We start from the raw sequence: 20,129 nt of genomic DNA, 5'->3' as shown, positions 1-20,129 counted from the left end.
GAAATTTTCCAAGCTTCGTTTCCCCCCCGGAAGGTTTTTTAAAAATTATTTATTTATCTGGCTGTGCTGGGTCTTAGCAGTGGCACGCGCGATCTTTAGTCGCAGCATGTGGGAATCTTAGCTCCTTGACCAGGGGCGGCACTCAGCCTCCCTGCCCTGGGAGTGCAGAGTCTCATCCACTGGGCCACTGGGGAAGTCTGCCGCTGGAAGGCTTATGGAAAGGGAGACTGCATGTTTCAAGAAAGTTTCTTAGGTGACTGGAAGGATGGTCTCTGTCAGGCCCTACCAGGAGAACCACTGGCAGATAGGATCTGGGGGCTCCTGGGATGAGGGAGGGGATGGTCCACTAGCACCACTCCCACCTCCATGCAGGTCTACACACAAAATCCAAGCTGGGTGATGCCTTTTTTTTTTTTTTTTTTTGTACAGCAAAACCCTAGCAATCTCCCTGCTAACATCTCACGGTCCTTACAGTTTGGAAATTCTTTGAATGCCTGATTGAAACCCTGTCTCCTGTAAGTGGAGGCTAGGACTCTAATCCATTCTTCAGCAGAAACAATGACTAGTGATAACTGTTCCTTATGAATATATCACAATATCTCCTTGAAGATGAGTGTTCTTGTGTGTATGTGTGTGCGTGCGTATGTTCTCAGTTGTGTCCAACCCTTTGCAACCCTTTGAACTATAGTCCTCCAGGTTCCTCTGTCCATGGAATTTTCCAGGCAAGAATACTGGAGCGGGTTGCCATTTCCTACTCCGGGGATCTTCCTGACTCACGAATGGAACCTGCGTCTCTTCTGTCTCCTGCATTGGCAGGCGGGTTCCTTACCACTGAGCCACCTGGGAAGTCCATTACTGTTCTTACTGGTCAATATCTGGACAACATTTTCTCTAGGAAGAGATTTCCTCTCAAATAAATCATTCCCTAACCCAAAAGGAAGGTCCTGAATTATTCTGTAATCACTGCTTCTGTTTTGACTTTTTTTCTGAGTAGCTACTTTTCACATATTTTCAAAAATTCCAACAAATAAAAGTTTCTCCAGTGTGTCCTCCTCATAAATGCTAGGCTCTGGGAGGAGAACAGTCTCAAGACAGATTTCTTAAATGCCTTGAGTGCACTCAAAATTACTCAGTGAGAGATTGTCCAAAACTCTCTTATAGCCTCCCAACTGAGAAATACAGGGAAGTCGTCCTACCAGGCACCAGAGCTCTGATTCAACTGGAAATCTTCTCCAAATTACCTTGGATGGTCACCCTGCAGTGTCCAACCAACCCCATCCTTGTTCTGGATGTCATCTATCATTATGTCAATGCTACACACACTGAATGACAAAAGCCCATCCTCATTCTTCTCTTCTGGGGCACTTTCCGGGTCAAAATAACATGTGAAGTGATCTGCTTAATGCAATTTCCTACCAACAGCCTGGTGTCTCAATGCATTAATACTATGAGGCTTATTCTCATGACCCAGAACAAAAAGTGGCAGGACTGGGGACAGACCCGCATTCCATGGTGCAAATCTGCCACGTTGAGGGCTAATCACAGGGCAAAACCAAGTACACATGAACGTGTCTTCGTGGGCGAGGACATAAGAAGGGTTTCCAGGGCAGCAACACATCAACCCATAAAGCGTGGCTGGTTGTGCCTTGGGAGATGAAGCAGCCAGCCAGAGCAGAATCAGCCAAAGATTATGGCTTCAGTGAGGCAGGCACGGCGACCCACTCCAGTACTCCTGCCTGGAGACTCCCTTGGACAGAGGAGCCTGGTGGGCTACAGTCCATGGGGTCGCAAAGAGCTGGACACAACTGGAGCGACTGAGCACTCACGCACGTGTGGCTTCAGCAGTTGGAGAAGATGGCTCCACGTTTTATTAATGATCAGTTTGCTTAGGAAGCTGAAGTTGGGCTGCATAAAGACTACAGAGTTGGAGGCTTCTGCTGGAGAGATGGGGCCGCCCCATCTCTGTGTGTTGTCTGGTAGGGCTCTGCTCACAAACACACAGGATCATGCTGCTCTAAACCAGCCTGAGCCAATTCAGCCATTCAAGACTGGTGGGCTCTCCGGAGAAACATCGGGAAACTGAAGATCAGAGGTGAGTAGGAACTATGTCCCCTACGCAGTGGTATGCCACAAGGGAAACAAGTCTCAGACTGAATTCTATCACACGGACAAAGTTATCAGCAAGCTGGCTGAACAATCGTACAAGCTGTTCCCACAAGCCTAGTTTCTGTTCTTCATCCTTTGAGACGTTCCAGTGAGCACCATTCATAAATTTCACTCTGAAGCCAATGCAGCCTGATCAGTTAACCCTCACATTAAATCAGCACACTAAAGCTGCCATTAATTGGAGGCATTCAGTGGATTCAGTTCAGTGGATTCCAGACCAGAGGCATCATTCCCATACTCCAAATTCTGCTGGGCTCCCCAGATTATTTTGGCTGCAGTCATTCAAGGGGGCTGCTCATCACTCTAACCAAAAAGACACGTGCACACTCCCCATTTCACTAGGGAAGCTTACCTCTAGCATCCCTTACATTTGTTGGTGAGCCTACCGTGGCAGGTTAAGGAAGCATTCGACATTGTGGGTTTTTGTTTTGGTTTTTGGCCACAAAGCTCAGCTTGTGGGATCTTGGTCCCCCAGTTAGGGATCAAACCTGTGCCCCTTGCAGTAGGAGCTGAGTCCTAACCACTGGACCACCAGGGCATTCCTAGCATTTGATATTCTTCCACTAGTTGCAACTGTGTGGATTTTTCATCGAGAGAGGCATCAACTAACTGTCTTTTGGTGGTGAATTAAAATTTAGTAATAAACATAAATATCAAGCTGTTTATGTGAAAGTATTCAAAGTGAAATTATAAGTAATAAGTATTATACAATGAGGACAGTGGAATATAGGCACTTGAGTCAGCTACTCAAGGTCCAACATTCTAATATCCTTAATTCACGTTTCTCATCTGTAAAAACAGGAATAAACTTCCCACCCATTAGGGTGGCCGCTATCAAAAAAACAACAAGTGTTGGCAAGGATGTGGAGAAACTGCAGCCCTTGTGTACTGGTGGTGGGATATAAAATGATGCAGCTGCTGTGGAAAACAACGTGACGGTTCTTCAAAAAAGTCAAACACAGAATTGATGTGATCCAGCAATTCTACTTCTGGGTACATCCCCAAAAGAGTCAGAAGCAGAGTCTTAAACAGATTTTTGTACCCCCATGTTCACAGCAGAAATATTCACAAGAGCCCAAGAAGTGAAGCAACCCAACTGTCCATAGACAAATGAATGGGTTTTTTTGTAAAAAAAAAAAAAAAAAGGAATATATGCATACCATGGAATATTTCTCATTTTTAAAAAGGAGGGAAGGGAGTAAGGGGGAAGGGACAAACTGGAAGATTGGGATAACACAAACACACTACTGTATATAAAATGGATAACTAATAAGGACCTACTGTTTCACACAGGGAACTCTAATCAATACTCTGTAATGGCCTATAAGGGAAAAGAATCTAATAAAGAGTAGATATATGCATACGTATAACAGATTCACTCTGCTGTGCAGCTGAAACTAATATCACACTGTAAATCGACTATAGTCCAATAAAACTTTTTTTTTTAAAGGAAATTGTGACACAGGCTACACTATGTATGAACCTTGAGGATATGATGCTATGTGAAATAAGCCAGTCACAAAAGGACAAATAGTGCATGATTCCACTTACATGAGTTACCTAGAGTCCTGGAATTTGTAGAAAGTAGAATGGTGGTTTCCGGGGGCTGGGGCCAGGGTCTATGGAAAGTCATTATTTAATGGCAGTAGACTTTCAGTTTTGCAAATGAAAGATCTGGACATGGACGGTGGTGATGGTCACACAACAACGTGAAAGTACTTAATGCCACTGAACCGGACGCTTAAAAATGGTTAGAAGGATCAATTTTATATTATGCGCACTTTACCACAATTAAAAATAATTTTTAAAAGACAGAAATGAAAACATCTATCTCATCAGAGTTGATGAATTAGATGAGATGATGTTTATGAAGCACCGAACACAACAATGTTACTAGCAGTTATGGTCACATGCTAAGTCACTTCAGTCATATCAGACTCTGTGACCCCATGGACTGTAGCCCACCAGGCTCCTCTGTCCCTGGAATTTTCCAGACAAGCATACTGGAGTGGGTTGCCATTTCCTACTCCATACGGTCATATTATGTGTGTTATAAGCAGCCCTGACTCTCTCTTTCCTTTAAACCTGTGTATTCTCAAGCTGAAGTGGTGTATGGCCTTATGAATTCTGCTCTGCTGCTTAGAGTCGGGGCATCTGATCAGAAGATGAAAGGGCCAGGACCCTTAACATCGTGGGGAAACACCGAGTGTGGGGCTTAAACAACCCGGCATGCCCATCAGCGTTTCCTTGCCTCTCCCAGCTCTCTGCCCTACAGTATCTGCTTGCCCCCTGCAAACCACCCCACACGTCAGAGTGAACGGCCGTACCGTAGCAGGCCCGTCCGTCTCCTCGGAAGCCGACGGAGCACTCGCAGGAGAACCGGGTCCCTGGGCCAGGGCGGCAGGCCGCGTTGGCGTCACACCCATGACTGCCGATGTAGCAAGGGTTCTGGAGGGCATCAGGGGAGCCATCTGTGAAGGCGGAGACATTGACCCCATGAGGATTCAGAAACGCTTACAGGCCACCTCCTCCCCCAGAGAGCAGGACAGGACTGGTGACCAGGAAACCTGCGGACTCCTGCTTACTTGGAGTGGGATCAGTAAACTACGTCCCTTTGGACTCATGTCTATGTTTATAAAGTTGGAAACCGGCCACATGCATTCGCTTGCAAGTGGTCTATGGCTGTTGTTGTGCTACAGTTGTAGATCTGCACTCATGACAGAGACTGCATGACTAGCAAAGCCTCAAATATCTACTGTTTGGCCTTTTAAGAAAAAATATGCCAACCCCCAATGCCTGGAGCTACAGCGGTCACAGGAGGGAGAGAAACCCCTGTCCTCTTCTGGTTTATGGACAGCCAAGGGCCAATCTGGCCAGCTGGAGAAGTGGCCTGCGTATGGAGGGAGAACCAAAAACAACTGAGACAGAGAAATGCCACACCCAGGCACCCAACATACAGAACCTCTAGGGCTTCAAGATCTGGGCTATGTGAGACCTTGAGGCTGGGCTGTTACACTGGTTCCAGCTTCTTCCACACCCAGAAGCACCCCAGACCAGATCCCAGCTCCACGCTGTCCCAGGGCAGAGAGCTCACTGTAGGCTCTGTGCCTGACTTAGCAGATTTGACTTGGATTTCCCCAAGCCCTGAGCACACATTCCTTTCATAGAGAGTGTCAGAGTTTTTAAAATACCCTCCATCAATAGGCACATGGAAAGATGCTCAATATCACTAATTATTAGGTAAATGCAAATAAAAACTACAAGGGGTACTACCCTTCACCAGTCAGAATGGTCATCATTAAAAAGTCTACACATAACAAATGTTGGGGAGGGTGTGGAGAAAACGGAACCTCCTGCACTGTGGCGGGAATGTAAATTTGTGTAGCTACTATGGAAAACAGTATGGAGGTTCCTCAAAAAGCTGAAACCAGTGTTGCAACATGATCCAGCAATCCCACTACTGGGCATATATCCAGACAAAACTACAAAAAGATACACGTGCCCCTGTGTCCATAGCAGCACTATTCACAATAGCCAAGACAGGTAAGAACCTAAGTGCCCACTGACAGATGAATGGACAAAGGTGTGGTGCATACATACAACAGAATATTACCCAGCCATAACAGTGAAAAAGGAATGAAATAATATCATTTTGCAGCTACACGGATGAGCCGAGAGACTACCATACTAAGTGAAGAAGTCAGAAAGACAAATAAATGCTATCATTTATATGTGCGACCTAAAATATGACACAAATGAACTTATTTACAAAACAGAAACAGACTCACAGATATAGACAACAGACCTGTGTTGTCAAGTTGGGGGGCAAGGGAGGGTTGGACTGGGGAGTTTGGGATTAGCAGATACACACTATTACATATAAAATGGTATAGACTGGATAAAGAACAAGGTCCTACTGTATAGCACAGGGAACTATATTCACTATCCTGTAATAAATCATAACAGAAAAGAAGAGAAAATAAATACATAAATAAAAATAAATGCCCGGCTGCAGGCAGGTGCAGCCCTTGAATGGTCTACTCTTTACCTTAAGTTTTCTAAGAATCATAGGTGAGAAGCTGTTTATTTCTGTCAGGAGCTATTTTAGCATGACTTTCTTCTTACCGAGAACAAGAGACGAAAAACAACACGTCAAAAGCACAGAGTGGGCTGTGCAGGTGGACATGCACACGCACACATACACACACATGCACACACGTGCGCATGCACACACATGTGCACACATGCATGCGCACACACGTACACACGCACATGTGCGCACACATGCACACACACGCACATGCGTGCACACATGCACACACACATGCACACACATGTACACACACACACGCCTGTCCGAGCCGCCGCCTCTTACCCCGCACGGGGCCAATGGAGTTGCTGAGTGCATAGCGCAGGATCCGCTCCTCCTGGTTGTACAGAACAAACACGCTGTCCACGGAGAGCTGCTGGGTGCTGGGCAGGACCGGCCCGGAGTCGTCGTGGACGCACTCCTGGAAGGTGATGGTCTGGCGCCACTGGTAAGTGTGGACGTGCGAAGGGGCAGTGCCATCTCGTTCGGGCTCCGTCACCGTGTACTCCCGGGTGGAGGATGATGTGATCACTGGATACGGGTGGCAAGCAGGGAGACAGAGGAGAGAGCTTGAGGATGCAAGAGGCTTAGGACATGAAAATCATCAGCAGGGCTTCCCTGGTGGCTCAGTGGTAAAGAACCTGCCTGCCAATGCAGGGGACACGGGTTCGATCCCTGGTCCGGGAAGATACCACATGCTGTGGAGCAACTAAACCCCTGCACCAAAACTATTGAGCTGGTGCTCTAGAGCCCAGGAGCTGCAAGTCCTGAAGCCCTGGGACCCTAGAGCTGGTTGGTGTTCCATAACAAGTGAAGCCACTGCGATGAGAAGCCTGCCCACCACATCTAGAGAGTAGCCCCCACTAGCAGAAATTAGAGGAAAAGCCTGATCAGAAATGAAGACCCAGCCAAGACCCAAAATAAATAAATAAAATCATCAGCAGTATTCTCTGCTCATAATGCGACCAGATGAGAGGTGAGATGGAACAGGATAAATAAAATCATTTATTTCAGTGTTGAGATTCATTCCACTACCTAGATTTTCTATTATTGCTGTTATTTGCATTAGGAATATTTACTGCTTTTTCTCGTCAAGTGTTTCTCTGTAAGTTCCTTGGTCAACCCAGGGACTAAGGCCTGATGGAAAGAGCACCAGCTTGAAAAGAGAATTCACAACTTGCACCTTCATTCCCAAGGAGCATGATCACAGACCAGTTACTAACTTCTTTACCCTGTCTCCTTTACAACATGGGCTGGGGTAAGGATGAGGTAATGTATATAAAATTTCTGGAATCAAGCAGGCCAATACTCTGTAAGACAAACTACCATTTATGGAGCACTGACCCCGTGACGAGCAGAGTGCTAACTGCTTCCTATGGGTTATCTCACTTAGGATTCAATAAATAGTGGCTGCTATAAATAACCCTTGATTAAATGGTTCTCTGATGTATAAAAATGAGACACTAATAGGTTTCAGTAGCCAATTTCTATAAATTACTAAAGAGCTGTGAGCAGATCTCAACAGAGAAGAGAGACAGTCTTCCCTACTCAGAAGAGAGCTAGTTTACTTTTGGCCCATGCAGTGAAAAATCTTGACTTCCTATTTAAAAAAAAGAAGCACAAAAGGCTCTTTATGTTTGTGTGCTCTGCTGTAGTTGGCAATAAAAGCCAGAAGATAAATAAAAGATTGATGTAAGCTGCCTCTTGTCCAGCCGCCATGTGCGGGACTGCCAGAAACACCATCTGGTCACAGCCTGACATGCAGGTGGGGTCCTGATACTCCTCCCACCTCCTACCCACCCTCTCATTTTCCCCAGGAGAGCCCGAGCAGGCCACGAAGTCATGGTAATTGGTACAACCTTTCTAGATGGCAATTTAATAAGAGACTTTAAAGAGTTTCCTTTGACTCATCACTTCTATTTCTAGGAATTCGGTCAGAAAAGAATCAGAAATTTGGTCAAGGTTTATGATGAAGATGATCATTGCAACTCATGGAGACAAGGAAAAATTGGAAATAATGTAAGCTTTAGAAAAGAGAATGGTTTAAATTGATAGCCATACAATAAAATGGTATAGATTCATTAAAAAGTGTTTGCAACGCCTATTTAATGGAACTATCCAGCAGTCGTGATTTGACCTAACTGGAAAAGTAAATGTACAATAATGTGGTATGATTGCAATTTAAATTGAAACTATATACTTGACTGTAGAGTATACAATAGTATTGCATCAATGTTAAACTTCCTGATTTTGATGACTGTACTGGGACCATGAGAGAATATTCTTGTCATTAGAAAAAACATGTGAAATATTGTAGAATATTTAGGAGATGCAGGATCACAATGTCTACAACTTACTCTCTCTTATATATAAGGAAGGGAGAGAACAATAAAGAGAATGTAGCAAAATGTTAACAACTGGTGAAGCTGGGGAAATGATATGTGGATATTGTGCTATTTTCAACTTTGTGTAAATTTGAAATAAAAAGTTTAAAAACTACATATAGATATGTAATAAAATTATTTTATTCTGAAATTATAGAATATGATGAGCTATTTATGTTGGGCTAGTATACATGTTGATATATATGTGAATACATGTGTAATATATATATGTTTGGATATTTTTTGTATATAAAGAGAAGTACATGATTTTTTATATATAAGGATAGAATACGTGTTGATATATAAATTATTATATGTGAGATATATATACATTGAGACATATTTTGTATATAAGGAAAAGGCTGAAAAGAAATACACTTAATTTAACAGTTGTGTCCCGGTTTTAGGTCTGTAAGTTATGCTTATTTTCTTTTCTGCACTAAAGCCTCTCCAGTGAGCATGCTCAATGTCTGTGTTAAGGGAAGGTGATCTGAGTGAGGTAACCCCTGCGTTTCCTTTCTGGACCAGCAGCCAGCGTGAGCCCAGGCTGGAGCCCGTGTGTAGCACTGCCCTGGGATGCGGGATGCGGGACGTGGCTTACCCCGCCGTGAGTAGTGGTAGAGCTCCGTGTAGGGCTCGATGTGCACCGTGGAGCCGAAGGCGATCTGCGGCACGCGGCCCTCCAGCTCCGTGTCGATGGTCAGGTGTCCGTGCTCATCAATGCCGCTGAACTGCTGCTTAACGATCAGCTTGTCTGGGTGCCCCACGAAGGTCACCTCAGCCTGGCGGGTGAACTCCCCTCCTGCAAAGCAAGGTCAGTCTGTCACTTTGCTGTCAGAGAAGTCACACTCATGCCTGCCCCGACTCACGGTGGGGACAGGCTCTCACCTCCTCTACAGATGCTTTAGTCTCGGGAGTAGAAACAGGGCCGGTGATGTCAAGGAAAGAGCTGGACCATCCTCGCAGCCCAACTCAGTCAAGCACAAGAAACAAAAGCCATTTCCCATCTGAAAACCAGCATCTGAGATGGGCGGGCTCAGGATTTGTGCTGGAAAAAGCAGGGTATCGGGGTTTGTGCTCAGAACTGGTTGGGTGAACTTGAATGAGTTACTTAAACCCACTGAGCCTCCATTTCCTGATGATGAAAGGTGTACAATATCTATCTTGCGGAAATCAGATAAGTATGATAAAAAGTGCTCTGCCAAATATCAAGGGCTCTAAGACATCAGTTAGGGGGATGACTATTGTTCACAGCTAAGCCCCGGCCAGAATGGGTGAGTTGTTCAGGGCAAACCATCACCAAGTCCAGATACCATCCTAGGAGCACATGCCACATGTGCTGGCTCAGGACCTCCCCTTGGTCTATGCAGGGCAGCAGCCCCAGACAAGCAGGAAAAAAATACTCCACCTTCTTCCAGCTTCCTCCCTTCTCCCCGTTTTCAGTCTCCTCTGTTAGCATGGCTGGCAGCTATTTCATGATATGTGAAAATTATATGAAATTTACATTTCAGTGCCCATGAATAATTTCATTGGAACAGTCATGCTCATTCATTTATATATTATCTATGCCTACTTTCAACTGATAACAACAGAGCTGAATAGCTGCAACAGAGACGAATAGCCTAAAATATTTAGGCAAAGCTTAAAATATTTATTCTCTGGCCCTTTGCAGAAAAAGTCTGACAACTTCTGCTTTACAGTCCCCAGGTCTAGGCAGATATCCAGCTGATAACACATGTTCTGGGGCAGTTAAGAAGGACCATTGTAGAAACAAATATTTGCTGTTGTAGGGAATTTGTAAAGATTACCTCTGCCTCCCTGATGTTGATGTAAGTTACAAAGTATCTTCAATTTAAATCAACCCATATACAAAGCATCACCAATATGAAATTGCTCCCTGATCAAAATGCAATTCTAGATAGCCTGAGTTAACGTATTGCTGTTGTTGTTCAGTGGCTCAGTCGTGTCCGACTCTCTGCGACCCCATGAACTGCAGCATGCCTGGCTTCCCTGTCCTTCACTATCTCCTGGAGTTTGCTCAGACTTACGTCCATTGATGTCATCTAGCCATCTCATCATCTCCTGCCCCCTTCTCCTCTTGCCCTCAATCTTTCCCAGCATCAGATTCTTTTCCAATGAGTCGGTTCTTTGCTTTAAGTGGCCAAAGTAATGGAACTTCAGCATCAGTCCTCCCAATGAATATTCAGGCTTGATTTCCTTTAGGATTGACTGGTCTGATCTCTGTATACTAATGAAAAACTTGATGATTTTACCCCAACACCTTATTTCCAGAGCCACAAAATACTTATTTGTAACTTATTTGCAGACACATAGAGTTCCCTTTCCGTTCAACCCAGCCCATTAATTTTAAGGTCAATTACCTGTGATGCTGAAGCCATTCTTGAATCCATCTTGCTCCACTGCAAACATCCATCCAATGATGCCTCCAATAGGGGCCAGGGGAAGCAGCGAGTATCCGACAGTCTCAGGAATGGTGCTGATGGCCGTGTAGGATCGTCCGTGGTTCATGACCACGTAAGAATGGAGGTCGGTATTCTCAAAGACAATGGGAACCTGGCTGGCCCCCACAAAGATCCTCCCTTTCACCTTGCCATTAACTCGCTGGGGGGAACCTGAACGAGAAACAAAGAAAGAAGCCAGCCCTTCAGAATAGAATATTGTGTCTGGTGGACTCTGCACCTGTAAAGCAAAGAGCCCAACAGTGCTGGGGTAAAGGGCTTTTGGGGTAAGTGAAAGAAGTCATTCTTCCCAAGACGAAGGCAGTCCCTGCAGCTGTGTCTGTAAGCTGTAGAAATCCCAACTTTCTTTCTCTCTTCCATACTGATGGATAATGGATAGCAGAAAAGTGGGACCCATTGTATGATGAAGGAACATCAGAGGCAAATGAAACAATTCAGGAGAACAGCATTATGGGTGACCCAGAACTACGGTGATATATAACTGATTACTTTTGAGAATATCAGGGACAGAATTAGTCATTTCATCGGGACAATGGGGCTAAACTGGATGGGACATTAGGTTGTCTGATTTTTAACATATCTTTAAAAAAAAAACAAAACTATTTTTGGCTGAGCTAGGTCTTTGTTGCTGTGCATGGGCTTTTTTAAGATGCAGTAAGCAGGGGCTGGGGGAGCTTCTCTTCATTGCGATGTGCGGGATTCTCATTGCAGGGGCTTCTCTTGTTTCGGAGCACGGGCTCTAGGCGCCCGGACTTCAGTAGTTGTGGTGCCCAGGTTTAGTTGCTCCACAGCACGTGGAACCTTCTGGGACCAGGGATCAAACCCGTGTCCCCTGCACGTGGATTCTCACCTACTGGGCCACCAGGGAAGGCCCTAGACTCTCAGGGACTTCTCTCAAAGAGCATCTCTGGCTCAAATATAAGTTGGCCAGTCTGAGTCCCAGACCCTCACTCAACCCAAGCCAGATAGAAGTAGCCACAGTGGGTACTGCAGGTCACACAAATACGCCCTCTGACCCAGAACCAGCCTGTGGGCTAGGGTGTGTTTGTTGTTGATCATTTCTTTTAGATAACTGGGAAAGATGGCATACTTACTATGGCATATTTAAAAGCTTTCTTCATATATTACCAAATAGTATATGTAGGACACCATTTTAAAAAATTGCATTAATGATAAATGCTAGCATACTCATAGAGGAAAAATGTCTGAAGAGAGGTATACAAAATTGCTAACAGAGGTTAATTCAGGGTGATATGGTGAACTTTCATTTTCTATACTATATATCTCTATAATGTTGGGATATTAATAACTTGCATGTATTTATTACTGCTTAATCAGGAAAAGAAAAAAATCTCAAGAAATTAAGTTGTTCTTATATTTGAATAGGAAAATGGAAGGTTGCCATATGACCCAGCAATTCCAACTCCTGAGTATATATATATACCCAAGAAAACAGAAAACATTTGTTCACTTGAAAACTTGTACATGAATGTTCTTAGCAGCATTATTCATTAATAGCCAAAATGGGAAAGCACTCAAACGTCCATCAGCTGATGCACAGATAAATAAAATGTGGAAAATCCATATAGTAGAATATTATTTAGCTAGGAAAAAGGAATAAGGTACTGATATATCCTAAAACATGGATACTCCCTGAAAACATTATGCTAAGTAAAAGAAGCCAAACACAAAAGTCCTATGATATATGACTCCATTTATATGGAATGTCCAGAACAGGAAAACCCACACGGACAGACAGCAGATTAGGTGTTGACAGAGCCTGGGAGTGAGGATGAATTGAGGATGGCAGCTAAAAGATCCAGGTTTCCTTCTGGTGTGATGAAAATGCTCTAAGTGCTCGCTTCGGCAGCATATATACTAAAATTGGAACGATACAGAGAAGATTAGCATGGCCCCTGCGCAAGGATGACACGCAAATTCGTGAAGCATTCCATATTTTTAGCCAGAAAGATAAAGAACATTACAGCATACTAACACATATATATGGAATTTAGAAAGATGGTAACGATAACCCTATATGCAAAACAGAAAAAGAGACACAGAAGTACAGAACAGACTTTTGAACTCTGTGGGAGAAGGTGAGGGTGGGATGTTTCGAAAGAACAGCATGTATATTAACTATGGTGAAACAGATCACCAGCCCAGGTGGGATGCATGAGACAAGTGCTCGGGCCTGGTGCACTGGGAAGACCCAGAGGAATCGGGTGGAGAGGGAGGTGGGAGGGGGGATCGGGATAGGGAATACGTGTAACTCTATGGCTGATTCATATCAATGTATGACAAAACCCACTGCAATGTTGTGAAGTAATTAGCCTCCAACTAATAAAAAATAAAAAATAATAAAAAATAAAATTAGAGGTAACGGTTGAATAACTTAGTGAATATACTAAAAACCACCAAATGGTATACTTTGATTGTGTTACTGACATCTTAAAAAAAAAAGCTGAAGGAAGAGGTAAGTACATCAGGTTTGATGTAGAGTTAAATTCTACCACTTATTGATTGTACATATCATGTTTCTCTTCCTAGACTGTAAATGACTAGAGATAGGATCTTCACACCCAATTCCCTGGTTCCATCATAGCAGAGCTTTCTGTACATGGTAAGTTCTCAGTAAAGTTTGTAGACTAACCTCAGACAAACGAGCTCTCATCCGAGCACCACTGCCTGTGTTCTGAAGACTTTCTGCTGTGTTTAATATACCCTAGGGCTTCCCTTGGAGAAGGCAATGGCAACCCACTCCAGTACTCTTGCCTGGTAAATCCCATGGATGGAGGAGTCTGGTGGGCTGCAGTCCATGGGATCGCTAAGAGTCGGACACGACTGAGCGACTTAACTTTCACTTTTCACTTTCATGCATTGGAGAAGGAAATGGCAGCCCACTCCAGTGTTCTTGCCCGGAGAATCCCAGGGATGGGGGAGCCTGGTGGGCTGCTGTCTATGGGGTCGCACAGGGTCGGACACGACTGAAGCGACTTAGCAGCAGCAGCAGCAGGGCTTCCCTGGTGATTCAGACGGTAAGGAATCCGCCTGCAATGTGAGAGACCTGAGTTCAACCCCTGGGTTGGGGAGATCCCCTGGAGAAGGACATGGCAACCCACTCCAGTATTCTTGCCTGGTGAATCCCCATGGACAGAGGAGCCTGGTGAGTTACATATAGTCCATGGGGTCGCAGAGTCAGACATGACTGAGGGACTAAGTACAGCATAGCTGCTAAACAGTCACTGAGGGACCTCCCTGGCAGTCCCGCAGTTAAGATTCCACACTTTCACTGGAGGGGGCATGGGTTCAATCCCTGGTTGGGCCCTCATGCCACACGGTGTGGCCCCCAAAGCAACAAAACCCCCCAAAACAAGGTCACTGACAAGCCAAGGCAGATTTGACACACAGAGTATTTCTGCACATAAACTGTGTCATTACACCGGGGGAATGCTACAAAGTTAGAAGACTAATATCGAAAAAATGCCTCCCCCAAACAATTACAGAAACAAGCAGGAAAGCCAAGGGAAGAAAACCAAATTTTTTCCATCAAACTTGGAGCTAGAAAAATATTTCAAAAGTAGTAAGATTCCAACAAATATTTAAACCACAAAACTATGACAGGGCGTGTTTAGAACGTCAAAAAATGTAGCTGAGCAATCTTTCATATCCAAGCTTGCTGCCAAATGCAACCTGTCAGCATTTCCAGCTCTGACATTTGGCATGGAAAGAGCTCATGAGATTGGTCTTTGAGAAGAAGGGTTCATTGTAAATTGTGGAAGTTCTTCCCAGGGCAAGCAAAATATAAAAGCCAAGCCTGAAACAAAGCAGCAAAAGCATGTCATTCCTGGGGCAACGGGCAAGAAAAGAGATAACACATTTATAGATGTTTAAAATATCCCCCCAAATTAACATGCAAAGCATACAGAATTTTCTGTCCTTGCTAAAGACAGTATTTACAAGATTAATTGTGACCTAGAAGGAACTTTTTTTTTTGGAACCTTTCTTTTTTTCTTTTTTTTAAGCAAATTAAAATAACTGATTTAACTTTAGCTATGGCAGGAAATCTGAAAAACAGAAAAGTATTCCTCCAATTGAGTTTTACTTAGTCATATTTTGCCAAGCAACTGATGTTCCTCCTTAAACACACAAGGAAAATGACGGGTGACAAGTGGAGTGATTTGGCATCTGCAGAGACAGGTGTTCAGTACAGTTTGTTTTATTTTTGCTTTCATTCTAATTTATGGTCTTGGGTTCCCATAAGTCTACCTCTCTAAGTAAAGTGTTATTTGGACCCTCTAGACTTTTACAGAGATTTTTCAGAACATCTGAGAACATCAAGACTGGTTGATCCTTTTTTGGGGGTGCAGAGCTCAGGACTAAAGCCAGCCCACAGCCAAATCTGTTTTGGAGTTGACAGCACAATGGGTCTGGTCTCCAAAGTTAGCTGTGATGCGCCCCTTCTGCTCCTCCATCACCATGCTGGGGTTCCGGGGACACAAGGACAGGAATACCAGAGAGAAGGGGGACTGGAATAGTCCTTACCCCCTACATATTGCATTGGCCAGAAAGTTAGTTTGGTTTAAAGTACAAATAAAAGACATATCCTTCATTTTCACCAAGACCTTTACTGAATAAAGTACTTATTGAACAAACTTTTGGGCCAACCCAACATTTTGGGTTGGCCAGCCCACCATGGCCCTGCTGGAGTTGAACCACCATCAACATAAATCTGAATGATGCCAAAAGAAGAGGTTTGAAAGAAATGGAGGAAAACGAGGGGGACTGACAATTCATGGTCCAGGTTGCATAATTTCAACATTTCAGCCTGAAGATGGGTTCTCAACAGTCATCATTTCAGAGATGGAGAAACACCACAGGAAGGAAAGAGACCTCCCCTTATCAGTAAAAAGGGCATTCCCCAGGACCGCCCCCCACCCCCACAGAGAAACAGAGCAAGAACGAGGAGTGAGAGATGAAATATCAGTGCCCAGCTGAAACCACCACCGACCTTTAGAGATCTGGGTAAAGGCAAGATTCCAAAACAAGCACCAAAACAAAATCTCCACTCCTCCCTTTTCTCCCCCTTAAAAAGGATCAGAGAAAGGCACAGTACCTTCTGCAACACACTGCCGGCCGTTCCCCGTGTAGCCAGCAGCACAGCGGCAACAGAAGCCGGTGGCGAAGTCCCTGCACTGTGCGTGCACAGAGCACTGGTGCCTGTTGGTGGCGCACGTCTGCCGGGAGTCCGTGTTGTAGCTGAACACTGCTCAGAGAGAACACAGCACGCCGGTGAGCGCTTCGCCGGGCTCCGGACGAGGGGCTTTAGAACCCTGCACCCCCGAGTGTGCAAGGCTGCGCAGGCCGTTCAGACACGGGGCTCTCTACCTGCAGAGACGTCGGCTCAGGCCCTTCAGACACAGGGCTCTCTACCTGCAGAGATGTCGGCCAAGGCCGTTCAGACACAGGGCTCTCTACCTGCAGAGACGTCGGCTCAGGCCCTTCAGACACAGGGCTCTCTACCTGCAGAGATGTCGGCCAAGGCCGTTCAGACACGGGGCTCTCTACCTGCAGAGACGTCGGCTCAGGCCCTTCAGACACGGGGCTCTCTACCTGCAGAGACGTCGGCTCAGGCCCTTCAGACACGGGGCTCTCTACCTGCAGAGATGTCGGCCAAGGCCGTTCAGACACAGGGCTCTCTACCTGCAGAGACGTCGGCTCAGGCCCTTCAGACACAGGGCTCTCTACCTGCAGAGATGTCGGCCAAGGCCGTTCAGACACAGGGCTCTCTACCTGCAGAGACGTCGGCTCAGGCCCTTCAGACACAGGGCTCTCTACCTGCAGAGATGTCGGCCAAGGCCGTTCAGACACGGGGCTCTCTACCTGCAGAGACGTCGGCTCAGGCCCTTCAGACACGGGGCTCTCTACCTGCAGAGATGTCGGCCAAGGCCGTTCAGACACGGGGCTCTCTACCTGCAGAGACGTCGGCTCAGGCCCTTCAGACACGGGGCTCTCTACCTGCAGAGATGTCGGCCAAGGCTGTTCAGACACAGGGCTCTCTACCTGCAGCGACGTCGGCTCAGGCCCTTCAGACACGGGGCTCTCTACCTGCAGAGATGTCGGCCAAGGCTGTTCAGACACAGGGCTCTCTACCTGCAGAGACGTCGGCTCAGGCCCTTCAGACACAGGGCTCTCTACCTGTAGCCACTTAACTAGTACAGTGGTTCCATCACTCAAATCACTGAGGCATGTAGGTCTAAAAGGAGTTTGAGAAATCACATGGGTGAATTATTACTATTTTAATTTTTACCTTTTGGCTGTGCCATGAGGGATGTGGGATTTTAGTTTCCTGACTAGGGATTGAACCTGCTCCCCTCGAGATGGATGCATGGAGTCTTAACCACTGGACTGCCAGGGAAGTCGCAAGGGTGAATTTTTTTTAAATGCTATAATCCAATATCCTTAGTATCAATGAATCAATATTGGGTGATAGCTGTCCAATGTCAATCTTAATATGGCATCCATCAACATCATCAGATATGCATCAGACTGACCTTTCTAATAAAAACAGCATCAAATTTGGGTGCAGACGTTAAAATATTTTAAAATTATTTTTTTATCGTGGTAAAATACATATAACACAAAATGTGCCATTTTAATGAGCTTAAAGTATTTTAAACTTGTTGGCCCCATTGTTCTCACCAGGGGGTAAATCAGAAGCTCTTAGAGTTAAAAGCTGGTTAGAAATAATTCCTCAGTCATAGCTGCTCTAACAGCCTTTGGCCCAAGAAACATGAATTTCTCCCTAGTGCAAATGGTTCTCCCTCCCAGGTTGCTTTTATTAGAATGATGAGTGAGCTCATTAAACTTAAAAATCCAAAGCACACTAATTTGGAATGAATTCAAAAGCACAAGAAGGGATGAACTTTTGGGGGAGATAATGACCCAATTTATAATTGTTATGAGTGAAAATAACAGTAAAGTCTGACCCCAGGTAGACTCCAGGAGTTCTACACACCCAGAAGGGAATTTCCTGGATGTATACATGGCATTTGGAGTCAAGGACACTTGGGCCCTGAGCTGAACGCATGTGATGCTGCTGATTGCTTAAGCTCAGCTCCCAGTGGGTCTGTTATGGCCGATGTATCTGTGGATGACTATTCAAATAGCACCAGGAATGCACTGCTGGCCACAGAAGACCAACCTTTCTAATAAAAACAGGGAAATAACTGGGATTAAGGGCAGAGATAGATCTCTTTTAAACACAGTTGGGGTTCAGATCTAGGCTTTTTGTTGTTGTTGTTACCAGTACCAACTAATATATTACCATGAGTTGCTGGGACTAGCTATGCTCTCATTTCAAAGTGATGGCTTCACAAATGAGAATTTCAGAGACACCTATGTGGTGTGAAAGCAGGATGAGACTCAAAACTCAACATGCATGCACACATGCTAAGTCACTTCAGTTGTGTCTGAATTTTTGCTGACTCTGACTATAGCTCACCAGGCTCTGTCCATGGGATTCTCTAGACAAGAATACTGGAGTGGGTTGCCATGCCCTCTTCCGGGGGATCTTCCCGACCCAGGGATCAAACCCGCCTCTCTTACATCTCCTGCACTGGCAGGTGGGTTCTTTACCACTCTGGAGTTTCCCTGGTGGATCTGACAGTAAAGAGTCTGTCTGCAATGCAGGAAACCTGGGTTCGATCCCTGGGTCGGGAAGATCACCTGGAGGAGGGCATGGCAACCCACTCCAGTATTCTTGCCTGGAGAATTTCATGGACAGAGGAGCCTGGCAGCCTATAGTCCATGGGGTCGCAAAGAGTTGGACACGACTAAGCGATTAACACTTCCTTTACCACTAGCACCGCCTGAGAAGCCCTCAAAACTCAACATATGCAAATAAACATGCGCATGACCTATCCTGGAGAGATCACTCTGAGATCCAGCTGTAAGATCCACATGCTAGATGTCAGCATCACCCCGGGAAATCCAGGGTGCCATGTGTGTAAGGGGAGCCCTGAGACATGAACCCAGGTCCTCATCATGTCACTAAACGTCACCTCTCCATCTCTGTGCCTCAGAAGGAAGTAAGCACACTTCTCTGGCCACCAGATCATGCCCATGCTTTGGGATACTCGATAAGAATAAACATTTATGGCTATTGCTATGAGACAAACCACAAGTAAGGAGAAATAAAAATGGGTGAATAACATGGAATGGGGTAGATTTTTCTTTTTTGAGTGTGATTATTTATTATTAGCTTCTACTACATTTCTTCAAGGTTTTCAAGTGTGGGAAATCTGACTTTGTTTATCTTAAATTCTTTTTTGGGGGGGAGAGTAGGGTTTTTTCTTTTCTTTTTTTTTTTAAGAGTAGGTTTTTTGAGGGCCTTATGATAACTTCATAGTAGAAACAATCATAGTTAAGTATCATTTAAAGGCTTGGGCCAGCCCCTTGACAGGAATATTACTGGTCAACCTGAAGGGCAAAAATAAAAAAAGAACACAGTCTAGTTCCAATGTCTTTTATAAGACAATTCAAAGCATGCTGGAATTCAAATGGTACACTTGAAAATGCTACATTTTCCTCTGAAGCTAGCAAAAATATGATACATTCAGTTCAGTTCACTTCAGTATCTCAGTCCTGTCTGACTCTTTGCAACCCCATGGACTGCAACACGCCAGGCTTCATGGTCTAGCAACAACTCCCAGAGCTTGCTCAAACTCACGTCCATTGAGTCAGCAATGCCAACCATCTCATACTCTGTCGTTCCCTTCTCCTCCTGCCTTTAATCTTTCCCAGCATCAGGGTCTTTTCAAATGAGTCACTTCTTCACATCAGGTGGCCAAAGTATTGGAGCTTCAGCTTTAGCATCAGTCCTTCCAATGAATATTCAGGACTGATTTCCTTTAGGATGGACTGGTTGGATCTCCTGCAGTCCAAGGGACTCTCAAGAGTCTTCTCCAACACCACAGTTCAAAAGCATCAATTCTTTGGCGCTCAGCT

General features: G+C 45.0%; 1 protein-coding gene and 1 non-coding gene across 3 annotated transcripts in view; one reads left to right on the top strand and one right to left on the bottom strand.

Moving 5' to 3' along the window:
* The window catches only part of NID1 (nidogen 1), a 92,429-nt gene that overhangs the window by 38,392 nt on the left and 33,908 nt on the right, over positions 1-20,129 (bottom strand). Inside the window, exons 5-9 of one of the 2 annotated variants that reach the window (XM_043925085.1) lie at positions 16,237-16,386; positions 11,022-11,273; positions 9,242-9,442; positions 6,542-6,787; positions 4,494-4,637 (exon numbers count right to left, since the gene is read on the bottom strand). In XM_043925085.1, the coding sequence (XP_043781020.1) occupies positions 4,494-4,637; positions 6,542-6,787; positions 9,242-9,442; positions 11,022-11,273; positions 16,237-16,386 (993 nt within the window). The remainder of the gene's footprint in view (positions 1-4,493; positions 4,638-6,541; positions 6,788-9,241; positions 9,443-11,021; positions 11,274-16,236; positions 16,387-20,129) is intronic. The other variant, XM_043925086.1, reaches the window with a different exon arrangement.
* On the top strand, positions 12,975-13,081 carry LOC122709680. Its single transcript, XR_006345655.1, has one exon. It is a non-coding gene; the product is annotated as a U6 spliceosomal RNA (small nuclear RNA).

The sequence above is a fragment of the Cervus elaphus genome, chromosome 15 (genome assembly GCF_910594005.1).
Source record: "Cervus elaphus chromosome 15, mCerEla1.1, whole genome shotgun sequence".
Classification (NCBI taxonomy): domain Eukaryota; kingdom Metazoa; phylum Chordata; class Mammalia; order Artiodactyla; family Cervidae; genus Cervus; species Cervus elaphus.
The sequence above is the reverse complement of the archived record's forward strand: the minus strand, read 5'-3'. Positions and strand labels throughout refer to the sequence as shown.